We start from the raw sequence: 27,282 nt of genomic DNA on the forward strand, positions 1-27,282 counted from the left end.
ACACCACTTCTGATTGATTGTGAACACAGTGATATAAAGCTATCTGATGATACATCCGCATATTTCCCTTCAGTCTTTATACATGTCATATGTCAGACACGCCGCGTGTGTATCCATTATCCATTATAAGATGCAGCCTAAACTTGTAAAACCGGCTGAGCTGTGAAGGCATTTTTTCAGAGATGCAAATGTCAATCCGGGAATATACTTGCTGTTGAACACCGCCCATGCAAAACAGACGATGTGGTCTGGAGTAACTCATACAGGAGGAGAGGCACCGAGCTGCCACACCCAGCTCTGAGCTCCGAGCCCAGACTAGCAGAGACGATCAGTCTCGCGACTGAGCCAAATCATCGAACCAGGATGCTTTAAACTGAACCGGATTTTGACAGAAGCTACGGAAACAAAAAGGCGACAAAAAGTAAGACATGATTTCGTCTCTCTTACGCTTTTTTGTTTTAATTCGGAAGTATATATATATAAATTTTTTATTATTTTCAAAAAAAGTTCATAATAAGCATATACATAGTGTTGTGTCCGTTTAGAAGACAGTAGGGAGTAGAGATTATTTGCATACACATACAGAAATATTGAACAAAGGGTAAATGAGTAACAAGCAAAACAAAGCATGCAAAATCGAGATAAGTCTGTCCCTCTGTTCTCAATCATTACAACACAAGTATACATAGAAGAAAGATAAAGATAAGGTAAGATATCTTTTGGCAGTGGTGAGGCCAGCTAAAAGGACTCACTTCTGTTTTATTGAAAGTTCTAAGCTAGAGCTGTCATTAAGCACAAGAACACCTGGTGAGAATGAAGTATCTCAGGGAGGTTCAAGACCAGTTTGATTTTCACATACTGACTAAAACCGTTTATTTTTTTATTTTATCTAACCTTTATTAAACCAGGAGGACAACCTCACTGAGATTAAAAATCTCTTTTTCAAGAGTGTCCTTTCCAAGACAGCAGCAGTCACAGACAGCAGTTACAGACAAACAACGAGTAAATATACAAGTGAAGTACCATGATAAAATCACTATTCAGTAGTTTATACAATGGTCTTTTGGTAAGAAAAGCATGCTTTTTTAGGGTTTTATTGACAAAACAGTGTAAATGTTTATGAATTTGCCACCGCTTTTCTTCGGTACATGTAAAGGGTTGGGGGCCTTCAAGGAAAAATGGTTGGGCAACACTAAAGCATGGTAAAATCATGATAGTTTTTTCAAAGGTCTTTTAATGATGAGTGTGTGTTCTATCAATGCAGACATTATGACTAGAGTAATTTTCTGACCATATTCAGTTAAATTAAATTTAAACCCTTTATCAATCTCTCAGGGGCAAATGGTTTGACATGTACATAAAAAACATAGATCAAACACAGTGACACAGGCAGCAACACTGTGTGCAATCTAAAAATACAAAACAGGACCTAAAACAAATACTGATCTGAGCCTGAGAGATTCATTAAAGGCATAGTATCCCTTTCTCGTATGTTTTGCACCTTCATGACTATGCTCACATGTCCACTGTCTGATCCTGAAGCAGCAGAAGCTCTCAGTCCATCAGTGCAAATGCTATTTCATAATGCATCAGTGTTGATGATGAGCCGGAAGATGGAAAATCTTTTGTTCCCTCTTCTGATTGATGCTACAACCTGATCGATACAGATGAGATTTGAATAATGAATGATACTGTGCGTCATGAGTTAATGTCCACAGCCTCTCCAATGGGAGAAACAAAGATTCAGTCTATATATCACAGGTATTCATGAGTTGGTTTCAGCATTCGCTGTTTGTTTGAGGATAACTAAAAGAGAGAACATAGTTATCCCAAATCAGACCAGAACTTTTAAGCCCAGATTATACACTGCAGTGGAGAACTCAGGATGTTCGAGGGTCAGAGGTGAAAATAATAAAAAGGGCACCTGCTGTATGCAGTGATGCACCAGTACACAGTAAGTTGTTGAATGCTTAATGAAATAGTTACTCTATAACTATTAAATACAGGTTAGGATTTAACTTTTTTGAAATTATGATCATGATTAACTGTCATTTTTTTACAAAGCTAAATAGGGGAGGATGTCAGTAGTTAATGGCAACAGAGAGGGCACTTTGTGAAATGTTAGCCACTTAGCAGGCATTAAAGAGGGCACTTAGTCAAATTTTGTGATTCAGACCCAAAACCACAGGTCTAGCGTGAATGGTGTGTGAGGGCTGAATGTTTTCAAGGCGAAAATACTATAAAACAGACGAGGAAATGCTTAATTTGCAAAAGGTTTGTTCTGAGACAAAGCAATGATATTGATACATGAATGCATTCAGGATGTGAATATGTGTGAATATCTGTGTGAAGTTTGGTGATGATTGAAGTGAACACAAAAAGTTATAAGTCATTGTTGGTGCATTTTCACTACAAGAAAATGTGTAAAAATGATGAATGGTGAAAAGTCCCAAATAACACAATATTAGACCTTCGGGTATTTTGGTATGAGACAAAAAATTCTGGAGTCAATCAGATAAAATCCCTCGGATTGCTTATGCAACATGTCTATTGGTGAAATTTCAAAAATGGATTTATATCTGTTTGTGGTGCAATTCCTGTACATTTTAGAGGACAGTCCCAAGTGACTTTTCTTGTCTTCTCATGATACATATGTGTATCAATTTTGCTGTCTATTGCTCTTATCAAGTCCCCTATCTCACCTTTGGGGCCACTGTGCAATGGATTACACCAAAATATGAAAATTTCCACTGAAGCCCTCAAATTAGCAATTCTTTTGACAGAAAAACAATAAAAACAAAAAGACCTTGCATTTCAGTAGGGTCCTCCCTCCCTCCTATAAATAGATGTCAAAAGGAAGACTGACTCTTTATCTGCTCTGGATCAGAGACCTTGGCGGAAAGACCTAGAAACTCTGCTGCTGTTCTTCAGAGCATCTCTGTATTCTGTGGTTTGAAAACATGAACATGATGAGCTGCTCCTCTACGTGCTATATTTCCCATTTCTCTCTGCCAAACACAGATCAATTACGCTAAGTAGAAATAATTGGGATAAAATTAGGATCAAGATCAGATCATGTTGGCCCATTTGAGTTGGATTGGTTCACGGTGATGCTTAAAATTAAGTTTTCCGATAAACACAGTGCAATTTTACAAGCATTAAACAGACTCTCATACCACTTTCACAAAGTCAGATGATACTCAAGCTAGCTTTCAGCTACACTGGCAAGTTAAGTGGTTAAAGGAGAGAGCATTATTCATTTTAGATTCCTTAGAAAAGTGGGTCCAATCCTGTGGTCCGGGACCCCCTGGGGGGAAGCGCCAAAGATCTCAGTGAGGGAGCAAGGCTTAGTTTGCTCTGAAGTTGTCAAAATCAGATGTACACATATCAAGTAAGATCATGATAAAACACTATACAAGTTTACAGGTTATACAATGTTCATTGGTAAGAAAAATATGTGTAAAGCCCTTTCTTACGGTTTTATCAATTAAACAATTAAATTGGTATTGGTTTTCAGCAATAGTATGTTAACATTTTTATCAAGTGGGTCTTAGGGGGACTCAGCTTCTCGCTCCAAGAGGAGGGGCTCCAAGGAAAAATGGTTGGAAACAACTGCCTTAAAAGCATATAGCTCTGGCTGGTATGGATTCTTCAGGCATGAGTTTAGCTATCTGTTTGTATCATTGTCACAGTGTTAGAACTGGTATAAAAAGGTATTTAATGGTATTATTAAGAAATGTTTTTTCTAGTTATAAAATAAAAATAGACTTAAAGTCGTAAAAAATGAAATTTTAAAAATCAAATCTGAACTGTTCACATTGACACCTCACTGTATCTTGAAAAACTTCAATGTCACAGTATAGTGTATTTCACTGAAAGGAAAGCAAAGTCACATTTGCCAAGCCCTGTGGGCTCAGGTGGTTCATATGAGTTTGTTCACCAGACACAGAATCATCTCTGCCAACTTTGCACCCTCTGTTTGTTGACTGACTGGATCCCCAATACCTTCCTACCTGAACATACAACTCCAGACTGCATGCACAGGGCTCAGTTCTCTGACCACTGATGGAAATATCAGACAGGATCTTGATTCAGATTAGTGAAAAAAAACAAGGAAGCTCACAATTTTGGTTCCCATCAAACAACACGGATGTAGCAGCACTATTTGCTTTCGCCGTCACAGTTGTAAAATGATATAGCTTTCAGCCCTCATGTGAATGGCTTAATGTATCAAGGGTGCTTGGAGTAGTCAGATGATATATTTTTTTTGTCAGCAAATGCATATTTTTTTAAGACAAATACATAAAACAGTGCAGTTGTGCTTAGAGATCTTAGTTGGGTGCAAAAGTACACCAACCCAAATCCCTGCATTGTTGCTTTAAACTGTTGCCCTTAAATGTCACTACTGAACAGCATCTAAAAGACTACAAATTGAGGACTGAAAATTTGTAGTAGGTAAATACATATTAAATAACAAGCCCTGATGTGGGGAATATGAATGATAGTTTTCACTGGTAACATTCTAACTAAGTCTAAATCTGTGAATTGACAGTACTACTGCTTGGTCGTCACTTATGAAGGGAAAGCTTCTAAGTCTAGAGTTAAAGACATGTTAAACTGTCATCCTTTCACAATGTTAACTGAATTTTTACATCTATCACACCACCCCACACGTAAAATATCTGAAAGTCTCTGAAGACCACAACCACATCCTCAAATGACTCCCCAGTTGGGGGGGGGTTTCCACTAGAGTCACACTTAACACAATCACCTGCCTCTGAGTGTATTTAACCATTAACAAACATGGAGCCATTTTTAACATCCAGTCCATCCAATAGTGCCCATTTTTCACAAACAGCCAGAGTATCCTCTTAGAGAGCTCTACACTTTATTACCTTAGAAAAAGGAGTCTTATCATAGAAATGACCTCATAACATAATCTGACCAACTCTGCAGAGAAAATCTGGTCTTAGTGAGGAGGCATGGTGAGGAGATATGACATCCTCAGCGTAAGGCTCATACTGGAATTTGTGAGGGTATTGCTGGTATTTGACTGATTATATATGTACAGTTGTGTTTCTGATGTGGATAAAAGTAATTGATTCAAAATGGGAAAAAATGGCTCTGCTTCCAGGTATGTCCTCCCCCTCTGGCTGTTTTCACTCTCAACACTCTCGATTCTGGTTATATTAAAGTTATTTTGTTGCCTATAATTATATGAGTAAAATTTTGAATGCAAGACAAAAAAGTTGTATCTGAGTATTTTACATGGTGGCAGTGCTACTTTTACTTTTCCTAAAAATCTGAGCACCTTCACTTATGTCTAATACACAATATGAATGATATACAGTTTTCAGAGATAAAGCATTACCTTATTGCTGTGTTATATATTGATTTTTAAACTTTTTGTATGACAGTTTTAAATCCTTTTCCTGAGACACATGTTAAACTATTTCACATATCCATGACCCATACACAGTTTTTGGGAAGGATAGAACCTTTCAAAAAAATCACTGTAATATACATTACAGGCAAACAAATACAGAAACACATGATTTAGGCCTCATGATCAGCCCTTTGAGTGTAACTCCTAATTAAACAAAAGCTCACATGCTGAGCAGACACACACTGCAGAGCTTTAGTATAAATGATAAGCCCATCTATGCCATTGCAGACTGTATTTTAATGCAAGCAAGGACAAGATGCTGCTGATAGCAGCATAATACTCACCAACCTTGTATGGTTGAGCTTTTGCCTCAGGCTTCATGCCTGGGTATCTCTGATGTCAGCCATGCCACCTGCAGCCTGAACATGCATGCAGTGCTCAAAACTCTGACTGTTGATACGAACAGGATTTTGATGTAAATTTGTCATAGATATAAGAACAATGGCAGTTTCTGTTGCCATCAAACAATGAAGAAGTAGCTGCATGATGTGCTTCAGGTCATGTGACTAGCATCGCACATTCATAAAATGAGATATTCTTCAGCCCTAATCCTGGCAGTTGTGAGAAGGGAAGGATTATCCTTACTGATTTATTTGAACATAAGCATCACAGAAGCTCGGTTCTGGCTCCGGCTTTTCTGGTTTAGGGATTTAGATAGTGTCCCAGGTGCTGTAAGGGTCCAAAGCGACAGAAATACACTTCAAATTAATGCTACACACAGCTCCATGTAGTTTCCAGTAGTATCTGCCACTGTTTCTTTCTCTCTTTTTTTCCCTTCATGCAGTCATGTGACTGAAAGCCATGAATTGTAGCACTGATGCTGCAAACTTAACTTCTTTGCATACAATCATAACAAAGATGTTTTATTTTTGACTTAAATCATGATTTAGAATTGTGTAAATCCTTGGAAGCTGTTGTAGATCGGAGAGATGTAAACTGTATTCATATTAGTTGCTACAACTTTCTTTACCCCATACCGTAAATGCTCACAGTGAATCTCTATCCACCAGTGGGTCTAGTTTAGTGCTGCATGATTTGGTAATGATGGGTGATTGTAATTATACTGGACAATATTGCAATTGTGATTATGTTTTAATACATAAATGGTATCATGGATCTGCTTTTTTTGTTATCAAGGAAAATGCAGAGAAAAATGATAGTTTTGATGTTCATATTTCTCAATGCAAAACAAGTTAATATTAACAACAACAAAAAATATAAACTCTGAAATCTAAAGTTTATATTTCACTGCTTTCAAATAGCTTCATATTCAAAAAAAAAAATTTTATTAAATAAATGTACAACTAAAAAGTGCAAATGCAGTGACACTTTAAAGCATAAATGCAAAAATAATTGCAGCCTTTAATGTGGTTATGTAATTGCACAACCTGACATCATGACTGCAATCAGATTAATTGGCAGCACTAGTCAGGTATGTTTCGGGTCTCTGAAAATTAAAGAAAGTTTTTCTTTGTCAGTATTGGTAGATTAATGTTGGGTCTTCTGTAATTAATAATGGTTTAGGAACTATCCAGACCTTTTCACTATGGTAACTGTTATGAAATCATTTTAATATGACTTGGTTATGAATACAAGATAGATGAAAGTTGTTAACTGATTCATGCATACCTGTTAATACTGCCTTTACACTTCATTCCAGATGCGACCCACCTGTCGAAGGTTTCTTGGGCTGATCCTGGTCAACGTATTTCTGCTGTTCGCTCTGTTTCATGTTTGGAGCCCTAAGAGCTGCTTCAAAGTCGACATCCGGCCTAAAGAGTTGAGTTCATTACATTCACGCCTCAAGGGGAAAATACCAAGCATCGCTAATGGATATCATGACATACCCTACCACATAAAGGAGGATGTGGCGTGGTATGTACTTAACCTGCATGTCTTTTATTCTGTCTAATTCATGGCTTTGACCCACATTTAGCACAGTTTTATTCCTTTGCAGTCTTTTGGCTCAAAACTCATGTGTGTGTCTGGCTGATAAAGAGACATTGCGGCTGCCATTCTCCGATCTGCTGTGGCCACGGGTTTGGGCACACAACATCAGTATGGCGTTCTTAGGGTCCCATCCTGACCCTGAGGGTGTAAAGCAGAGCAGAGCTCAGGAGTACCATAGCTTTCAGAGGAGGTAAAGTTCAGTTGATGACATATCTCACTGCCAGTAAACACACTTGTGCTTTATCAAACATTTGTCATCTTGACCACATTCTTTTCCAATAACAAAAAAAATGTAAGAAAGTGCAATCTCAATTTGTAAAGGATTGTATGAGTCACATAAGTCATGAGTATATGCTGATACCAATACAATGTTTAAAAAATTGCACTTCAACCAATTGCTGATACTGATATTGATGTTTTTCCAACTCTTCTTTTGGTGTAGGTTAGAGTTGTGTAGGTTGTTGTCTGATGGTGACTCACAGTTGTCAGACTATAGACAAATAAACTCATGCTGTTGGGGAAAACAGGTATAGCATAAAGCAGTTCTAGCATGTTTGAACAGTAGGAGTTCCCATGATACTGACACAAAAGCATCATTCACTATTGTATCCCACACTTTGTCCTTTGTTTCCAATTATTCTCACTTTCATCACAGCCCAACAGCGTGGTGGGAGGTTGTCTGTTTATTGTCCATTCAGTTTTCTGTTCCCTGTGTTTAACTCTTTATCTTCTATTAGATTTCTTTCATTCTGTTGTTTTCTTACTTTAACTGTTTGAGATCGGCCTGAATCTGCGTTTATTTTTGTCGTCTACTCCCTGTTTTGCCTGGTTTTTTATGTTCATTTCACAGTTTCCTGAGTTTGTAGCTTCATTTTATCTACCAAGGCACTTTGTAAAAAAAAAAAAAAAAAAAAAGGTATGTCTTTAAGTGGCATTGGTGCCGGCACAACAAGGACTGAGTTAAGCTTCAACACTACAAATGTTACATTAGTTATCTGGTAAATGTGTTTATTAGTGTTATGTAACCCACTTATAGCTCACAGTTATGTAAGTTATTGTTAATATACACCAACAGAAAAGGATGTCCAGTTTTCAGAGATAAACATTCACTGCTATTGCTGATTTACTTTTCCCTACCAATTCAAATTCTGACACCAAAGCTTTCATTTTACTGATGTTTGCTCACTTGGTTCATTTGCACAGAAAAGGAGGGAACATTTTGCCGATTAACTGGTTTTTGAGAGTTGGATAATTTCCTGTTTAGTCAGTGGCACAAGTTGAGTAATCCTCTCTTAAGAGGGCCCCAAAAGGAAAGAAAAGGATTGTGGTAATAATGCAATGACAGTTCCTACATTCTTTGTTTGCAAAGGTCCTATGATCCAACAGATGTGCTTGTTGTAGCTGAAGCCCAGAGTCCTCTTCAGTATCCAACCCAGGGCGTGAAGGTGCGACCCCTCAAAACCATCATCATTCCTGGTAACAGCATGCACATTAAATTATTGCTCCCTTTGGGTCATTTTGCCATGAATGTGTCATTTTCAATCATCAGTGTCTCACTTTCCAAAGGTCTGGGCCTTAAAGAAGAAAGCAGATTAAACCACACGGTAATTTCTCCATTTGAGCTTAAGCATTGCTTTACATTTCCACTTTATTCCTTAGTTGTGTCGGTTTATGTTCTCTTATTTTTCTCTTGATCCAAATGGTCAGGTATATTTGACTGCAAAATTGGGGACTTTTGATGTCGCTGCCACAGTTGACGGGGTCTCTTTGGAAGGAGTAGGAACAAAACACATGGCCCTATCGAGTCCTCTCCTCTCGGCTCTGAACATGCAGCTGCAGTTTGTCACATACACTAACACTGTGTTCCATCCAAAGACAGCAGATACAAGTAAGTTATGTATGAAAGACATTCGTCTAAAAGGGTTACGGGAATCTCTACAAGAAGGGTGGGGGTGGGGCTTGTGGGGGTTCTTGTCAGTTCGGAAACTTTCTTTAGGCACACAGACTGGGAAACCACAATGTGATACTGTCAACTTTCTGTGTTATTGAAAGAATGCCGACTTTGTAGGCAGGATGAGGCTGAAATGAAACATTAACTTTCTGGTAAAGCTGCCCGCACAAGTCTCATGGTACCAGCATGCAAACAAGAGCACTCACTGTTAAAATATGAATCTGGACTGGTCGGTGATGTCAATGACTCAAGACAAGAGGAAATTATGGTCCAAAAGCAACCCAATTGTTCATACAAATCTGCCACTTTGAGTATTTTATCTTTCCTATGTTAAAGGAAATAGAAAGTAACAAAGCTTTAATGTAGTCGCACTGTTTACAGAATGACAACATAACCCTAATATAGTAGATCAACTGTCATATCAAACATAGATGATTGATGTACCCAGAGGTTCAAAACTTGACACAAAGTGTTGATGAAAACATTCTGGTGGCGAAGAGGAAAAGGAAGAAACAGATGTAGCACTGCTGTGGTTGACCAAAGAAAAGAACTGTGCATGGTCCCTAAGGAGAAACCGTGTAAATGCAAAACATGTTGTGATTCTTTACCTGCAAAGAAGAACCATTTAGCATGCAAAGCAGTCACACTGACATTTCTTGATACTTCCCAGCTGAAACTAAAACTGTGATTCACCTCAGTTTTTGTTTTTTCTGCAGTTCAGTTTGGCACTCAGGGGCACCAGGCTGTTTTCACCATCAAAGTTGGGCATGGGACAGTCCCGACACTTTACAACTTTGGAAAGCAAAAAGGTTTGTGAGTGTTTAACTTTAAGGAGTAAAAGGGTTGACTGTATTTGATAACATTTTAAGATCATTTTGCTTAATTTTTCTCTCCTTTTATTCAGAGTACAACATTAGTGCTCTGGTTACCATCGCCACCAAGACCTTCCTACGCTACGACAAACTCAAGGATCTCATTGACAGCATACGCCAGTTTTATCCAACCGTCACCATAGTGATAGCAGATGATAATGAGAACCCCCAGCCAGTGACCGGGCCTCACATCGAACATTACATCATGCCGTTTGGAAAGGTAAAGAATCAGGATCAGATTAGGATCAGGTTTCCTTGCAAGAGGGTTTGCACATACAAGGACTTTGTCTTTGTGTGGATTTGCAAAAACAATGAAGGTAGTTGAAAAGTAGGAAATCAGCAATACTCCTACAGTCAAGGAACTGACATCAGGGCTCAAAAAATGTATTAGACCACCACCCAAGGTAAGGGTTATGCCACAGCTGCCTTAAGTTAACAGCATTGGTTATTACCAAAACTGTTTTTATGTTTCTGTAATGGTTAACACATCAGTATATATAAGCTCTTTCACTGAAATGATATTTTTAATGTTAAAATATAACTATTTTTGTTATCCATGCATTTTCAAATGTAATTATAAAAAAACAGAGAAAATTGTCAAGCAAAAATTAGCCTGATCAAATCCCAGGGGCCAGCTCAAATATGCGTATAAAAAGGTGAATTCAGTTTGAAATTCCTCATTCCTGTTCAAAAGGATTAAACGTTGAGAGCTCACTCTCAGAAAATAGTCCCCATTAAAGCACTTCATGATGCTGGATGGTCTCTGAGACAAACAGGGAGAGGCATTCAGTGTTCTCAAAATGGGGTCAAGTATGCTGGAGTCCATTGCTGAGACTGGTACTTACAAAAAGGGCCAAGGAAGAGGCAGGAAACAAAAGTTAACTGAATCAGATGTCAGAAACCTTAAGAGACAGAGGGAAGACCACTGCTAATCTTCAGGCAGAGATGAATGCTTCTAGATCAGAGTCTGAGAAAGTCTCCAGAATGACCATAAGTAGACAAACAAGGCTTAAAGAGAATAATAGCTGCAAAGAAGCCATTATTGAGGCTTGCAAACATCCAGAAACATCAGATTTGCCAAGGAGCACAAAGACTGGACTGTTGATGACTGGAAGAAGGTAATCTGGGTCCCAGTTTAAACTCTTTAGTCAACATGGTCGTGTTTACGTCCGCAGGAAAGTTGGAGGACGTTTTGATGCCAGATGCATTGCACCCTGCAGTGAACCTCAGTGGAGATTCCATTATGGTATGGGGTTCCATTTGTGGAAATGGTGTGGGCAAATTAGTGAAAATCAACGGTATCATGAACAAGAACATCTACCACAACATCTCAGTGTATCGTTGAATTTTGATTGGCCAGATTCCATGTCTGTCATCAGGCAGATCCATCTTGCAAAACTACAGTTTTGAAACATTTGTGCCTGATCTGAGAACCGACAGACCAATCTGTGTCATTTGAAGAGAATGAGGCAGTAGATCGATCAAGCAATCTATCCATCAATCTAGCTAGCTAGCTTTGTATAGTGCAAATTTATAGACTGTTCTCTCTGTTGTTGCCTATCATAATAAAGACCAGTGTTAATCACCATGAGCACAGCACTTGCAGTATTCATGTGAAAAGTGCTGAAAGATACAGTCTGCTCTGTGACTCAGCCACAAAATTTAGTTTTGCTCTCTGTTCTCAAAGTCCATCTTGAAATGGGTACAAGGAGTTTCAGGTATACCGCTGCTGCTGCCTGAAATCTGCTGCAGGAGACTTTGTGCAGGCCTGACTCTTTACATCTTTTTAAACATCAAATTCATGGTGTTGGAGAACGGGGGGTAGATGTTTTGACTAATTACCTATTGCTCTGTAACATGGATTTGTCTGATTTTTGTTTTTAATAGTTTTTATGTTCTATGTCTATAAGTCTGTGATTGTGCTGCTGCATGTCTTGGCCAGGACCCTCTGTAAATGAGAATACTGATTTCAATTAGGTTCTCCTGGGGAAATAAATATAAATGAATAAACAAATTCAGCCCCATTATATTGTTGACAAAAACCTTACCTTTAGCAGGCAGGAATGTCAAGCAGACCAGCCTCATGTTGACAGCTGTCTGCAAAGCTGTGGTTGGAGAGGGCTGAGTGGGAGGGGATGAGGTAGCTATGGGCTGGGTTTAGTTTTCTTGCAAGCTGGTAAACAATAGCTGCCACCTGTGATGCTCAGATGTTCCTATGTATAGTGGCAGTGTAATTAAAATGCATTTTTTATTTAAAGAAGAAAATGTTAGCAACTGCCTATCAAGCTCATGTTGTGCAGTTTACTCACCAGGGCTGCTCACACCTGCTAAGTCATTCATCTCGCACTCTGATTGGCTCTTAATGTATGTGACAGAACGTCCACCCAATCACCCTCCTAGATTTTCTTCCAAGGTTCTGCCCTTTCCAAACTACTTTGGGAAGTTACCTAATTGAATTTACAATTGATACATGAAACAGTCCGTCTGGTGTCAGGGTAACATTTATTATCATTACTTTAAATGTTAGATTGAACATAAGAACTACTCAACTTGAATAACTTAATCACCTCTGCCTTTCATTGTCATTATTGTTAGTAATTTCTGTGTTAGAATGACCCATCTTAGTTTCTCAGTACTTGTAACTTAGCAGACTGTCTATTGTTCACTTGTGTTTCCCTATGTGAGACATAGGGAAAATATGATTTTTTCCTTCTCCCTGCTATTTTGTGAGCATGGAATTTGACAGAGTTATAAATCACGTCTTTGTGAAAAATTGTGAACTTTACCATGAGCAGAACAAATGAAATGACTTGGAGATTGTTTGGTTGACAGTTTTTTTGTTGTAGCAGTTGTAGTTGTGAGAGCCGTCCACACTGTCAAGAGGAACCTCTGAGACATGAAAGCCCAGGAGCTCCTGGGAAGATGAATGGATAGTGACTTGACTTGACCATGAAAGAAGAGTTAGAACACAATGTAAACAAACAATATTCATCAGATTTATAAAGTCTGACTTATGAGGCTTAGCATGAGATTAATGTTTTATTTCTCTTCAGGGGGAGTGAGAGGATGAGAGCCTATGGCATGTTGAGGTTTGGAAGGGTCAGGGTGTCACTGATGAGGAAGGCAAAAGAGAGCCAGAAACTGTGTTTGTCCCATGTGAATACTGAAGGTCTTCAGCTACTTATCAGAAATGAATGCTACTAAAATATCATTCATTTTGATTGTTAACGTTAGAGAAACGTTTGATGTGAGGTTGTATGAGGAACTTGTCAGTTGTAAGAGTATTTGCCACACACAGGTCAGCATTTCCCCTTTTAAGAAGGACTCAGCCACCAAAGAAGCTTTGCCATAAGACCTGTTTGTACCTTATAATATAGCTAATTAAAAAAAAAAAAAAAACAGCCGGAGGACAATGTCAGGGTGCAATCAAGAAAGCTCTTACTTTTCCATCACCAAGCCACTTATTTCAAAAACTAGTTTGCTACACTTCACCTGGGTCTATAGTGCAACAAATCAGCTTCTTTTGCAACCCCCCTTCCTCCAACCACTTCTCTTTCTCCTCCTTTCAGGAAATGTATGCTAAAACAAGCCGTTATCGGATTTTCCCCTCATTATGTCATGTGGGGAGTTAACCTCACCCCCAGGTTTGTCTGGCCCTCCCCGCTTGGAAGAAAGTTCTGCCCTCTTCTCCTGATTTTCTCCTGAGGATCAGGAGAGCTACATCCATTAAGCCACATCCATTCCCTGAGAGGGCCAGAGTCAGGGGTGGAATCAGACAGCTCAGTGACATTTAAAGCCACAATCACAGAAATAGTAACAGACTTCACAGCCATGTTTTAGGGACCTCTGAGACCAATATAAACTTGTTTTAAAAAGGTAGAATATGTTCCCTTTTTTCTTGTTTTACTGTTTATCTATTAAGATGAATTTAACCACGAGAACCTCACTGATGTTAGTATCTCATTGACAAGAGTGTCCTAGGTGAGGCAGGCAGCAGCACAATCACAGATACAGATGTAGAACATTAAAACTATGACAAAAACAGATCAGACAAATAGCTGGTTTAAAAACATTAGAACTGCTCCATCTATTGAAAATTATAAATCCTTTCCGAAGACTCACCCTTATACACTGACTTTAACACAAGTTAAGGTTGACATTTTGATCAAAATTCTTTTTTAAGCTCCTGTTTCATTACGGTTTATGAGTCATTTATTGTGCTTTATATTTTTATCCTTTATCTTATCTTTTAACACATTATTCAAGCATGTAAAACACTTCTGCCAACTAAGGTTGCTTTTTGAATGTTTTATATAAACAAACATTGACATTTATCAAACAGAGAGAAGTGTACTTCTAAATATCTTGAAGTTAAAAATGGAGTGCCTCAGGGCTCAGTCTTGGGACCACTGTTATTTACACTTTATAGTAAGCATAGGTCACAATGTTCAAAATGCAAATAGTAATTTATAAGCTGATGACTCTGTCATTTATTGCTTTCCTCCTATACAGCACCAGGCTCTCTGTGCCATGATGTGTTTTGTTTGTATAGGGCTTCTATCAGTTACTGCAATTTTAGTGTGAAAAATGGAGGCACCGTATTTGGACATATGCCAGTTCAGCAGTATCCAAAGATTTAAGGCATTGAGAAGCTGGGTGGCTGATATGGTTCCTTGCCCCTTAAAAAAGTTAAACAGCCTGTAGTTTACTATTGATCCCTTTGCCTCTTTGCAGGGATGGTTTGCAGGAAGAAATCTGGCCATTTCTCAAGTGACCACCAAGTATGTGCTGTGGGCAGACGATGATTTCATCTTCACTGCAAACACCAAGCTGGAGAGGATGGTGGACATCCTGGAGAAGACCACTCTGGATATGGTGAGATGCAGGAAAAAAAGCTTTTTATGTTCCTATGGTTTATAATTGAGAGATATCTGTGGGCATTGGATAATTTCCCCTACCAGGACTCAGCTACAGACATTTTTATTCAGTTATTTTTGTTGTTGTTGTTGCTAATACACTCAGTAAAAGAATCACATGCTCAAACACAGTAATGTCAGGTATCAAGCCCTATTCTTTTTTTAAAGTCCTCAGCTTCTAATTGCTGCATTGTCACTGTAACTTTAGTCTGATCATATCAAAAAGATATTCTCTGCTCCAGAAAGAGTGTTCAAAACATGTAAACTTCAAAGTCAGCACTTTGACTCCTATCCTTCTTTTTATTTCACATCCCATGTGCTGGAGTAAGCACAGCTGGAAAAACTGTACACTGAGGAAAAACAACATGTAGCTCATTTGTCTTTTACAACAAGGAAGTTTGGGTCATTTAAGAAACAGTTTCCACATTATTGTCCACTTCCCACTAGAATACAGAAAAATACAAAAAATTACAAAATCACTTAAACAGATGTGTTGTAAAGAGTCACGCTCTCAATGTAAGGCTGCCTTTGTTTTTTTCTCTTAACCCCACCTGCTGTAAATTGTAAGCCTAGCCTTTTAGGGCTTTTTTGCACCTAACTCCATAACTCTATTTCTACATTTTATTAGATATCTCTTTTCATTCTTCTTCATTTCTCTTGATTATAATTACAGTTGAAACCAGAAGTTTACATACACTATGTAAAAAGGCACATAAGCTTTTTTTTCTCACCGTCTAACATTAAATCAGATTAAACTTTTCCTGTTTTTGGTCAACTAGGATTACCACAATTACTTCTATTTGCTAAATGCCAGAATAATGAGAGAGATCATTTTTAGAAATTTTTTTATTATTTTCTTGAGAGTCAGAAGTTTACATAGATTTCATTAGTATTTGGTAGCATTGCCTTTAAACTGTATGACTTGGGTCAAACATTTTGGATATGCTTCCACAAGCTTCTCACAATAGTTTGCAGGAATTTTGGCCCATTCCTCCTGGCAGAACTGGTGTAACTGAGCCAAGTTTGTAGGCCGCCTTGCTTGCACATGCCTTTTCAACTCTGCCCATAAATTTTCAATGGGATTGAGATCAGGGCTTTGTGATGGCCACTCCAAAACATTGACTTTGTTATCCTTAAGCCACTTTGTAACCAGTTTGGCAGTATGCTTAGGGTCATTGTCCATTTGGAAAACCCATTTGCGCCCAAGCTTTAACTTCCTGGCTGATGTCTTGAAATGTTGCTTCAGTATTTCCACATAATGTTCTTTCCTCATGATGCCATCTATTTTGTGAAGTGCACCAGTCCCTCCTGCAGCAAAACAACCCCATAACATGATGCTGCCACCCCCATGTTTCACAGTTGGGATGGTGTTCTCAGGCTTGCAAGCTTCCCCCTTTTTTCTTCAAATGTAACGATGGTCATTATGGCCAAAAAGTTCAATTTTAGTTTCGTCAGACGACAGAACATATCTCCAAAAATTAAGGTCTTTGTCCCTGTGTGCATGTGCAAACTATAATCTGGCTTTTTTATGTTTCTTTTGGAGTAATGGCTTCTTCCTGGGAGAGTGGCCTTTCAGCCCATGTCGGTACAGGACTCGTTTGACTGTTGACAATGACACACTCTTACCAGCTTCAGCCAGCATCTTCACAAGGTCTTTTGCTTTTGTTCTTGGGTTGAGATGCACTTTTCGGACCAAAGCACGTTCATCTCTGGGACACAGAACCCGTCTCCTTCCTGAGCGGTATGATGGTTGGACATTCCCATGGTGTTTATACTTGCGTATAATTGTTTGAACAGATGAACGTGGCACCTTCAGGCATCTGGAAATTGCACCCAAGAACAAAACCAGACTTGTGCAAGTCCACAATTCTCTTCCTGATATCTTGGCTGATTTCTTTTGATTTTCCCATGATGTTACACAATGAAGCAGTGTGTTTCAGGTGTGCCTTAAAATACATCCACAGGTGTGTCTCTAATTAACTCAAATGTTGTCAATAAACCTATCAGAGGCTTCTAAAGACATGACATCATCATCGGGGCTTTCCCAAATTGTTTAAAGGCATAGTAATCTTAGTGTATGTAAACTTCTGACTTTGAAGAAAGTAATAAAAATTGTCTAAAAAAAATCCTTTTCTCATTATTCTGGCATTTATCTAATAGAAATAATTTTGGTGATCCTAATTGACCAAAAACAGGAAAAGTTTAATCTGATTTAATGTTAGACAGTGAGAAAAAAAAGTTTATGTGCCTTTTTATATAGTGTATGTAAACTTCTGGTTTCAACTGTATATTAGCTGTTCCAGCTCTTGTGATGTTCTGCTGTCTGCAGGTAGGAGGAGCAGTCAGAGAGGTGACCGGCTACACCGCCACATACCGTCACACCATTACAATAGATGAAGGAGGAGAGGAGGGTGATTGTTTACACATCAGAAACGGCTACCATCACGTTATCGAGGGATTTCCTAACTGTGTGGTGGCTGATGCTGTCATCAACTTCTTCATGGGGAGGACGGACAAGATAAAGCAGGTGGGATTTGACCCCCGCCTGGCTCGTCGGGGTCATCTGGGTAAGTCTGTAACATCCACCAAGGCATAAAAATCTTAACATCATCTTTTGTCAGTGCAGCTGAAATGACATTTATGAAGGAGAAACAAACATACAAGAAAGGGTTAATCAAATTCAAATTTTCTTCTGATTCTAGAGTTCTTCATCGACGCTTTGGGCTTCCTCCACATCGGCTCGTGTAGTGACATTATCGTAAACCATGCGTCAAAGATCAAAATACCCTGGACTAAAACAGACTTGCAAAAGGCCTATGACAAATTCCGTTACACATATTCTGGATCTGATAAGAAGCTCCATAATGAAATTTTCTACTTTAAAAACAGGTTCAAGTGCATGACCAGTCACTGAAACCTGGAGTCCTTCATGTCTTTCTTATACCTTGTCGTTGACAGTTTTCACTGCTTTAGTAATTGCCGTTTAAGTCCTGTGAGAGTTTTATCATCAGGTTATCAAACTAAAATGAATATATATACCTCTATACATGCCCCACAGAAGCAAAAAGGCCCTCAGTGTAATTTCAGGCCTTTTCTATGTTGTATGTCTATCTTAATGACTGCAGCTGCTGCAGGACAGCTGTCAGGCAAAGTCAGTCATTCTGCAAAAACAGCCTTAATAGGTTTTGCACAGCAAATATTACCATAGAGTGATAAACTGGATGTTTTAAGATATATTTTGGGGTCTTTTAGTGCCTTTATTTAAGACAGGAAGGACATTGGATAGTGTTGGAAACACAGAAAAGAAACCACAGGCCAGACTTGGGGCATGACCTAACTGCACTTTGAAACAAAAGACTTTTGTTAAACAAACAACTTTCACTTGTTCAGGCAAAACAAAGACAAGATAAATGACCATTTCATCTGCAGGGGGCAACAAAAACTACACAAACCAAATCTTCCTCCTTGGAGCTTTTTCTCTGTTCTGTGAACAGAATATGATTATTTGGTTTGTGTTAGAACATTTTGATGCAAAATCTGGATGTGAGCAGAGGATGGCTCAAATCCCATGCCAGCTCTCAGCTCATATGGGCATGTAGTCGTATTGCATAGTGAATCTTATTAAATCATGCTGCAGTGCCTGTTCATAGACAAGTGGATGTTTACACATTTAAAGTCCCTGTAAAGTGAAATTCAGATTTTTGGTCTAAACAAAACAGATATGTTGGGATAAGGTTGCTGTAAACACTGAGTCCTGTGTGTGATGGAATTTTGGATTTTACGGTTCGAATATTTTTCACCTCTTTTGTGGATAGGTCTAATTTGGGCGGGGCAAAATGTAGCCATGGGAATTACCCCAAATTGCCAGTCGCTGATTGCCAGAGCAACTATGTGTTTTTCACTCAGACATCTTACCTGCTGTAGGTACTATATATTTTAATTCATGTTTCACTCATCCTTAGTCCTGGATGATTAAAAGAACAAGCTGTGGCTTTGTCTCTCTCATAGCAGCAACAGTTAAATCACTCGTGTCTGCAATGTTAAAGTTTCATAAAGTATCTGACGGCAGACACTTTCTATTCCTGCCAAATCTGTCGTAATGCTCCGTCAATCCCTGTAGGCATTGTTGCTTAAAACTGTATTGTGTATTATATTACATGAAAAGCATTTTCTTTACCAATTGAATGTTGGGGAGACTGCTTTCAGTAAATAAAACTTTTAAACTTTTGTCTTCTGAAATAGGGAATAGTTTAAGACTACTGTGATTTACCAGAAAGAAAAGTGGTTTACTTTTGTATGTTACAATGAAAATGCGTGCAACAGCTGACCATTAAAGAAAAGAAATTCATTTACATCAGGTCATAACCAATCAGCACGTCTAGAGATTTACTATTACACACTGATGCATAGCTGGAACCTAAGACAGAGACAGGATCTCATCCAGCACTTTAAACTGTAAGACTATGTTTGGCAAGAATGCTGTTCGAATAAGAAAGATGCTACACAGTGTTTGATCATTTTATTTATTGATAGGCTACCAAAAATTTCAGGCTTTAGGTAAAGTTGCACTTGGAGTCCAGGACTAATTTCCCCAAGGGAGCTGTAAAGTCTTTTGTGTTGTGTCATGTTGTACTGTATTGTGTCATTTCATATTGTGTCTCATTTATAGCAAAAAGGGAGCGGTTATCTCTGCCGTTGACAGAAAAGCCACCACTTGTGCCTAAAATTAAGGTATCGCAGCCTTTCTCTTTTCAGTCTGGGATGATTTCAGGCTGGGGTCAGGCCAGCTTCCTCATGCCTGGGTGCTGCTACTTTTGAGAGCCATAACATGTTTTTTTGTTGCGATCTCAAGGGCTCATCACTTTTTTGTAACTTGATTGTAAACAATTGTGAATATATAATGACCCAATGATGAATTACTTTGACTTTATGTACACAAGCTATCATGGATGCATAAATTATTCCAATATCAGCTGGCATTCAGTTTTCCACAACAACACTGTTAACCTCAGCAGTGATTTCCCTTCAGATTTGGTGCTTTTGATTCCTTTTATTCCCACTTTTCAAGCTGACAAACAAAAAATATTAGATTTTCTTTTTACTTCTCTGACCTAAACAATGACACCATAGCGAGAGGAGCATTATTTTTCTATATAATATTCCACTATGTCATAAACTCTGGGGGCAAGGCAAGCTGAACCATGAATGATTTAGAAAAGCATGTTCATTTTTATGGTTATTATTTTCAGACACTGGATTGATCAATTCCTACTCATTCTTGTGTTGTGATTGACTTGAAATGCATGTTTCATAAATCATGGACTCTGTTAAATTAATTTACACCTATAAATCACTGTTTTTTTTTTATTCTAGGCTTATCAGTAAGAGCCACAGAGTAAAAACCCTTCACGAGTTGCACCTTATGTATCACAGTTTCTTTTACTTTTGTGTTTTGTTTCTTTTTTGTTTGTTTTTTTTGTATGCAAATATCTTCTCTTGACATCCATGTACTGTTACTTTAAAGGCTTGAGTCTTTCTTTGTTGTATGCAGTTGTTTCCTCCAGGGTCTGGCTTCCTATTAACTGTAATTCACTGGTTTATGTGTTTTTATGTCTGACTTGACTTCTTGTTGTCTTGATTTAAACAGTAACTCTCCATAGATGCTTAAGGAGCCCAAAAATGTCTCAGGGTGCATATGAATTCATAACAGGGGGGAAATATAAATGTTTCTTTATTAGCAGTTATTAATTAGCACTTATGCTGTTATTTATAGTTTGCTGTTCTGGGATCGCCCACCCTTCCATGAGCCTACATGGAAAGCATCAAGTGGGAGCAGCACAGTTCTGCTCTTCCTATAAGGCAGGGAGAGAAGCAGCAAAACCTCAGAGCAGAGAAGGCATCAGTGACAACAGAATGACAATGATTAAGTCAGAAGCAGAATTAAGGAGGAGCTGGGGTGAAAGAAGGATGCAAGAGTAGTTTGCAGAGAGAGAGGTAGAGTGTAGCCAGGCCAGAAGCCTTAACTTCGATGCGCATGAAAACAAGAAGGTTCCCAGAGTCATTTACTAATTACTGAGTGAGAGTGTGAGAAGAGGGGTGGACAAACAGAACACTCATTAAGCTTGAACAAACTTTAAGCTTTTATTTAAATCCATTTTTAAATTTAAATCAAGAATATGTCAAGTCATGCCAGGTGAAAGGTCTCATTTTTTTTCCTCTGTGCTCAAAAATATGGATATAGCATCCAGCAATTACAACACCATGATTTAGCAAAGAGGTACAACCTCAGATAAAGGATCCAACCTCTTATAAAGAAAATGTCCAAGAACATGCTCCAGGATAATCACCATTTCACCATAATTTAAACAGCCTGGTTTCTGTTGTTATGGTAAAATAATCTTAGTTCTTTTCATGTTTCTTTTCCCTTACTTCATGGCTGAATATGAATGTATCCAAAAGATTTACACTGATTTTTTATGTGTATATTTGGCTGTGATTATAATCTGACAAAGTAGCACTGAGCGTGTCTTTTTGTGTATTTGACATCTTATGGTACACTGTTGTACAGTGTCTGGAGTTATTGAGCTTTTGAAAAGCTTGTTATTGTTTATGTTTTGCTCTTTAAATTATGAATGTTTGGGAAATAAATCATTTGAACTTCTATGCATGTTTGTTCTTAAAGAATGTTTAATTTCAGTTTTGCAAATACACGATATGTAAAAACCTTTGCAGCAAGAAACTACCAAAGCTAGTAATAGAGTTTGGGTACTCTACTTTGAGCTGTTAATGATCAAATTTCCCTCTAACTGGGAGATCATTACTTACATATACAGGTGCATATCAGTAGAATATTATCAAAAAGTTGATGTATTTCAGTAATTTAGTCCAAAAAGTGAAACTCATATATTATATAGATTCATTAAACATAGACTGATATAGTAAAAGTGTGTTTCCTTTACTTTTGATTATTGTAGCTTACAGCTAATGAAAACCCAAAATTCAGTTCCTCAGAAAGTTGGCATATTGCTTAAAACCAATAAAAGAAGGAACACAGAAATGTTGGAATATTGAAAAGTATGAAATGTACAGCACTCAATACTTGGTCAGCACTCCTTTTGCATGAATTGTACCTGAAAAAATACTGAATGAAATGCAAAATTTACTTCAATCTGAAAATGCTTTGGACAGCTGAGCAACAGTCCAGTCCTTTTAGTCCTTAGCCCAGGTAAGACACCTCTGACGTCTCTGGTTCAAGAGCGGCCTCACATAAGGAATGGGACAGTTATAGTCTATGTCCTGGATACGTCTGTGCTTGGTGGCTCTTGGAGCACTGACTCCAGCTGCCGTGTACTCCTAGTGAAGCTTCCCCAAATTCTTGCATGAGCCTTATTTTACAATCCTCTCACGGCTGCAGCTAACCCTGTTGCTTGGGCAGCTTTTTGTTTCAGATTTACCACATTTTTTCCTTCCATTCAACTTTTCATTAATGTGCTTAGATACAGCACTCTGTGAACAGCCAGCTTCCTTAGCAATGACCTTTTATGTCTGTCAAGTCTGCAGTCTTCCCCATGATTGTGTAGCCTGCTGGTCCAGACTGAGAGACCATTTAAAGGCTCAGGAAACCTTTGCAGGTGTTTGGAGTTAAGTAGCTGATTAGAGTGTGACACCGTGAGTCTCCAATATTGAACTTTTTCACAATATTCATATTTGCTGAGACACTGAATTTTAGTTTTTCATTAGCTGTAAATCATAATCATCAAAATTAAAAGAAAATACACCTGAAAAATATCAGTCTGTATGTAATCAATCTTTATAATATAGTTTCACTTTTTTAATTTGAATTACTGACAAATGAACTTTTTTATGATATTCTAACTCATTGAGATGCACCTGTATGTGTGTGTAGGTGTGTATCTACAAGGAACTGATGTCAGTCTTATTGTATCTTGTTGATGACAGCCCTTCCTCCTGTGTCCCAACATCTTTCACTGACCAGAACATTGCTGCGTCATCCCACTTTAAATATTTGTTGTGTAAAAAGACTTTAAGAGCTTCAAACACCTGATACACATGTTACTTGTTAAAGTTGATAAGCTGAGCTTTGCAGAACTGAGGTTTTAAAAATATTAAATTTGTTTTCTTACACTAAAGAGTTGTTGTGGTGTGTTGTGTAAATGTGTGAATCTGCATCATTACTCCCTCTTGTTTTCTACAAAGGTAACCTGCTAAGGGGAAGCCTTCAATAGGCTGAGGGAAGCTTTAAATACTTAAAAATTAAGCAGGGTTTGTTAGCTTTGAACTTGTGCGACCTTTTTGGATTATTCTTGTTTTGTGGTTTAGGGACATGCCTGCAGACCATTTCTGAAAAACAGAGATGTATCCACCATTATGCCTCATTTGAGGTTCCCTTTAAAGCTACAGTTCCTCTAACAGCTTTAGACAGTTAGATTAAAATGACTCATTATGTAAATTTTAGAAAAATGTCAGTAAATACTGAACAAGTTCATTGTTCCCAAAAACAAAATATAACTGTTAATGGGCCTGGGGGGAATCACATCCATTGTTCTCCCTGTTTGAAATTCTTATTTGTCTAAAAAGAAAAAAAAGAGCTACTAGTAACTTCTACCTTTAATCAGTCTCCACACAGCAATGATGTAAAGATGTCTGGGACTGTATTAAATATAATTCATTTTTTATTTCTTTTTGCAGTCTTCTTATGCTTTCAGTAGTTTATTTCTTTTCTTCGTGGCTGTGATGTTTCAGCTTACAAACTTAATGGAGCCACTGCCACATGTCTGATCATATTCAAGGTAACATTTGATTTAACATGGACTGAAAATGACTGTTTAGCAATGCTTTTGTTCAAAAATATCCAGGCAGATTTCTAAATGTTTATCTGGAGACTCTGGATGAACAGCTAGTAACCAAATGACATTAGAGCTGTATAAATACTAAGTTTGGAGTTTTATTTCAATTTAGAAAATACTCAAAGAAAAAATGTGTTCCATTTTAGATTGTTTTTCTTTTTGGTTATGTTTTACTAACTTAGAAACCTCTCAAAAGTGCCCAACATTACTCAGCCAAAACAGGCCACATGATCATGGGGGTATGCTTGTTTTGTTCCAAAGGGTATTTGAGACACAGACAAGGTGGACTTTCCTGAAAACACCACCCCTGTCAAACATGACAAACAGAAATTCAAACACACATATATCATGTCTGTGATAAGCAGAGTTTCTGCCTCGTCTGCACCGCTGCATATAACAATGGACAAACTGTTTAGGTAAAAGTGAGAAAAAGAAACCTTTGTGTGGTTTCAAAGCAGGCCAGAGGACACATGAGTTCACACCTTTGCATACATCCTCTTTTTCAGTCTGGCTAGGTGTAATTGTCAGCATCACGTCTGATTAGTGATTCTTGCACTAGACTGTGGGGGCAGAGATGTACGGTCTGCAGCCAGACTTCACTCCATTCTTGTGCAGATTTGCTACTCTTTTAACAATGCAAGCTGTTAGAATGAATGAAAAAGTTACAAGTTGTTAACTAGTTGTTCAGAGTTTTATTCTTGTGTCTTAAAAATTTCTGTCCCCGTTGTAAGCCAAAGCCAATGAGAGAAACTGAAATAGTTGGTGCAGGATCTGAGAGTAATTGCAGCTTTTCACCACAAGATGGAAATAAAAGATCAGGAAAAGATGTGAACTGGACAACCCTCTGCTTTGTCATGAGTGATCTGATCCTTCCTGTCGTTACAGTTATAAATTAGACTCTTCGAAGTCTGATAGTAACTTTAGTTATAGCAGAATAAGTCATGTTATATCATACATATTATAGGTTTGGCTTGGTTTAAGTTCCTGAAATGCCCACTGTTTCTGCTGCATCTGCACAAATGGCATTATTGAGATATTAAGGGGGTTTTTGTAAATATTATTTCACTATTATTTTGTATTTTGTTCATTTAACTCCTTTGTGTTCTACTCCTCCAACCACTTGTATTTGGATAAGGCACACTAATTTCAGCCCCTTCATCAGTGAATCAAACCGTTTACCTCCCTGCTTCATGTTTGTGTGTCTGCGTAGGTCTTTGGGTAGGAGCTAGCTTTGTAAACATTTGGCCAGAGCCGTGTGTACCATGTTCTAATTGAAGTGGACTACTTCTAGCCAATTAGTGAAACACTCCTTTAGCTTTAAAGGGAAAGCCCAAAGGGTAAGGTGTCTGGAGGCCTCTTTGAAATATGCACTGGAAAAAAATTAATAACTTGGCTGTCCAACATCAAGCACAGAAATAATTAGTATTTTCCCTTTTTTGTCCTGGTTTTGAACTCACACTACATATAGTTTTATCAGGTCAAGGTAACAGGATGATGATGAAAAAGAAGAAGCAGTGAAGAAGGAAATGTGTTGGACAACAGAGGGCAGCATGGTGGTAAGGTAACACGTCACCTCTTATAAACCTCCTGAGACCGGAGCTTTTGTTTTGTAGTTTCTCTCCCTTATTTAGACAAATAGGGCCTGATGAGTTTGAAGCCTGAGCCTTGTCTTCAAACAGGAACTACATTTGACAAAAAAAAAAATGAGGTCTGCAGATGGACCACAAGGATTAAGAAAACTGACTCAAAAATTTCTGGATTCCTTGTAAAATTCCCATTCAAAAATCTACACAAATCCTCTTAAATTTCAAAGAAATCACCAAAATTTCTCTGAAAGCCAAAACATTCAAAAAAAAAAAAAAAAATGCTTAACCCAAATTTATACACACACAAATTCCTTAAAACTTTCAAGCAAACTTTCCCAAAGACTTCGTATCAAATTCCCCCAAAATGACAAATTCAGATAAAATGATGGAAAATTCTCCTAAACATCCAGACAAATCCCTTGAAATTTCCAAGGAAACTCATGACAATTTCAAAGAACCAACCCCCCAATGTCCAGTCAAATTCCCAAAAATTTACCAAGTATTTCCAAATTTCCATGAAAATACCAAAAATTTTGAAATGATATTCCCCAAGAAATCCAAACCAATCCCCAAAAATGAACAAAACATTTCCTAAATTTCCGTGAAAATTTCTAAAATGCTCCAAATAAATTCTCCCAAACATCCAAACAACTTCCCAAAATTCCTACCAGAATGACAAAAATGAAAACCCAAAGCAAATTTTCCCCAAAATTTCAGAGGAACACTCCAAAATATACAAACATGTCCTCAATTCTATGAAAACACTCAGAAATTTCAAAGTAATTTGAAATATCCAAACATTTTCTCTAAAATTTCAATGAAATTTTTATGAAACTTTCAATTTCCCCCAAAGTTTTACTATCAAATTTACCAATACACCCCCCTAAATTCCATGAAAATTATGGAAAATTTTCCCTAATGCCAAAACAAATCCCCTTAAATTTCAATGAAAATTCTTGAAAACGTTAAAGAACCAACCCCCCCAAAAAACAAAACAAAACCTAAAAATCCTAAATTACTATGAAAATGCCCGAAAATGTCCAAATGAATATCCCCAAACATCCAAATGACTTGCCAAAATTACCATCAAAATAATAGGATTAAAAATCCAAAGCAAAATTCACCCAAAACTTCCAGTGAAACACTGCAAAATATAAACATATCCCTGAAATTTCCATGAAAAACTTGAAAATTTTCAGGCAAATTCTCCAAAATATCCAAACATATTCATTCAAACTCCAATGAAAACTCCTGAAAAAATTAACAGCAAATTCTCCCAACATTTCAAGAAAATTCTTCCCATAGACATTCTGGACAAGTAGATACTTAATCTTTCAGACCTAGTCTGTGAGCTGAACTTATTTAGAAAAGTAACAGGAGCAATCAACCTAACATTGCAGTGCCTGATATCGTAGAAATTTAATTTCTTTATGTTCACTGATTTGAATTTGCTTAAGATTCTTTACTTTTCCCTGTTTTAGAAGCTGTGTCAAATCCTTCTCATCCTTTTTGATCCTCTATTCCTAATTTATCCAGATTACTCAGTCCACACACAGGTCTGCTGTACCTCCCCAAACACAAAGACTGCTCTCATTCTTTTTCATTATCTAAGAGACCAGCGTGCTTCACATACCACCCTCTGTTTCCCCTTAGATATGAAACAATGTAATAGACGACTTTGAAACACAAGTATC

At 37.8% G+C, this 27,282-nt stretch overlaps 1 protein-coding gene across 1 annotated transcript; it reads left to right on the forward strand.

The window, feature by feature from the left end:
- Positions 1-284: 284 nt before the first annotated feature.
- On the forward strand, positions 285-23,234 carry b4galnt1a (beta-1,4-N-acetyl-galactosaminyl transferase 1a). The gene is made up of 11 exons (XM_041800471.1): positions 285-421; positions 7,107-7,321; positions 7,404-7,586; positions 8,766-8,872; positions 8,963-9,000; positions 9,104-9,284; positions 10,064-10,156; positions 10,252-10,439; positions 14,954-15,094; positions 17,465-17,702; positions 17,838-23,234. Exons 2-11 carry the CDS (start codon positions 7,107-7,109, stop codon positions 18,047-18,049), a joined length of 1,596 nt encoding a protein of 531 aa, XP_041656405.1. The 5' UTR covers positions 285-421; the 3' UTR covers positions 18,050-23,234.
- The last annotated feature ends 4,048 nt before the right edge of the window (positions 23,235-27,282 follow it).

Source organism: Cheilinus undulatus, linkage group 11 (genome assembly GCF_018320785.1).
Source record: "Cheilinus undulatus linkage group 11, ASM1832078v1, whole genome shotgun sequence".
Lineage (NCBI taxonomy): Eukaryota > Metazoa > Chordata > Actinopteri > Labriformes > Labridae > Cheilinus > Cheilinus undulatus.

Excerpts from the sequence above, each read along its gene's own strand:
- b4galnt1a (XM_041800471.1), top strand. The coding sequence starts at position 7,107 with ATGCGACCCACCTGTCGAAGGTTTCTTGGGCTGATCCTGGTCAACGTA. Across the intron at positions 7,587-8,765 it reads TACCATAGCTTTCAGAGGAG|GTCCTATGATCCAACAGATG; the intron begins GTAAAGTTCAGT and ends TTGTTTGCAAAG. Across the intron at positions 17,703-17,837 it reads GGCTCGTCGGGGTCATCTGG|AGTTCTTCATCGACGCTTTG; the intron begins GTAAGTCTGTAA and ends TTCTGATTCTAG.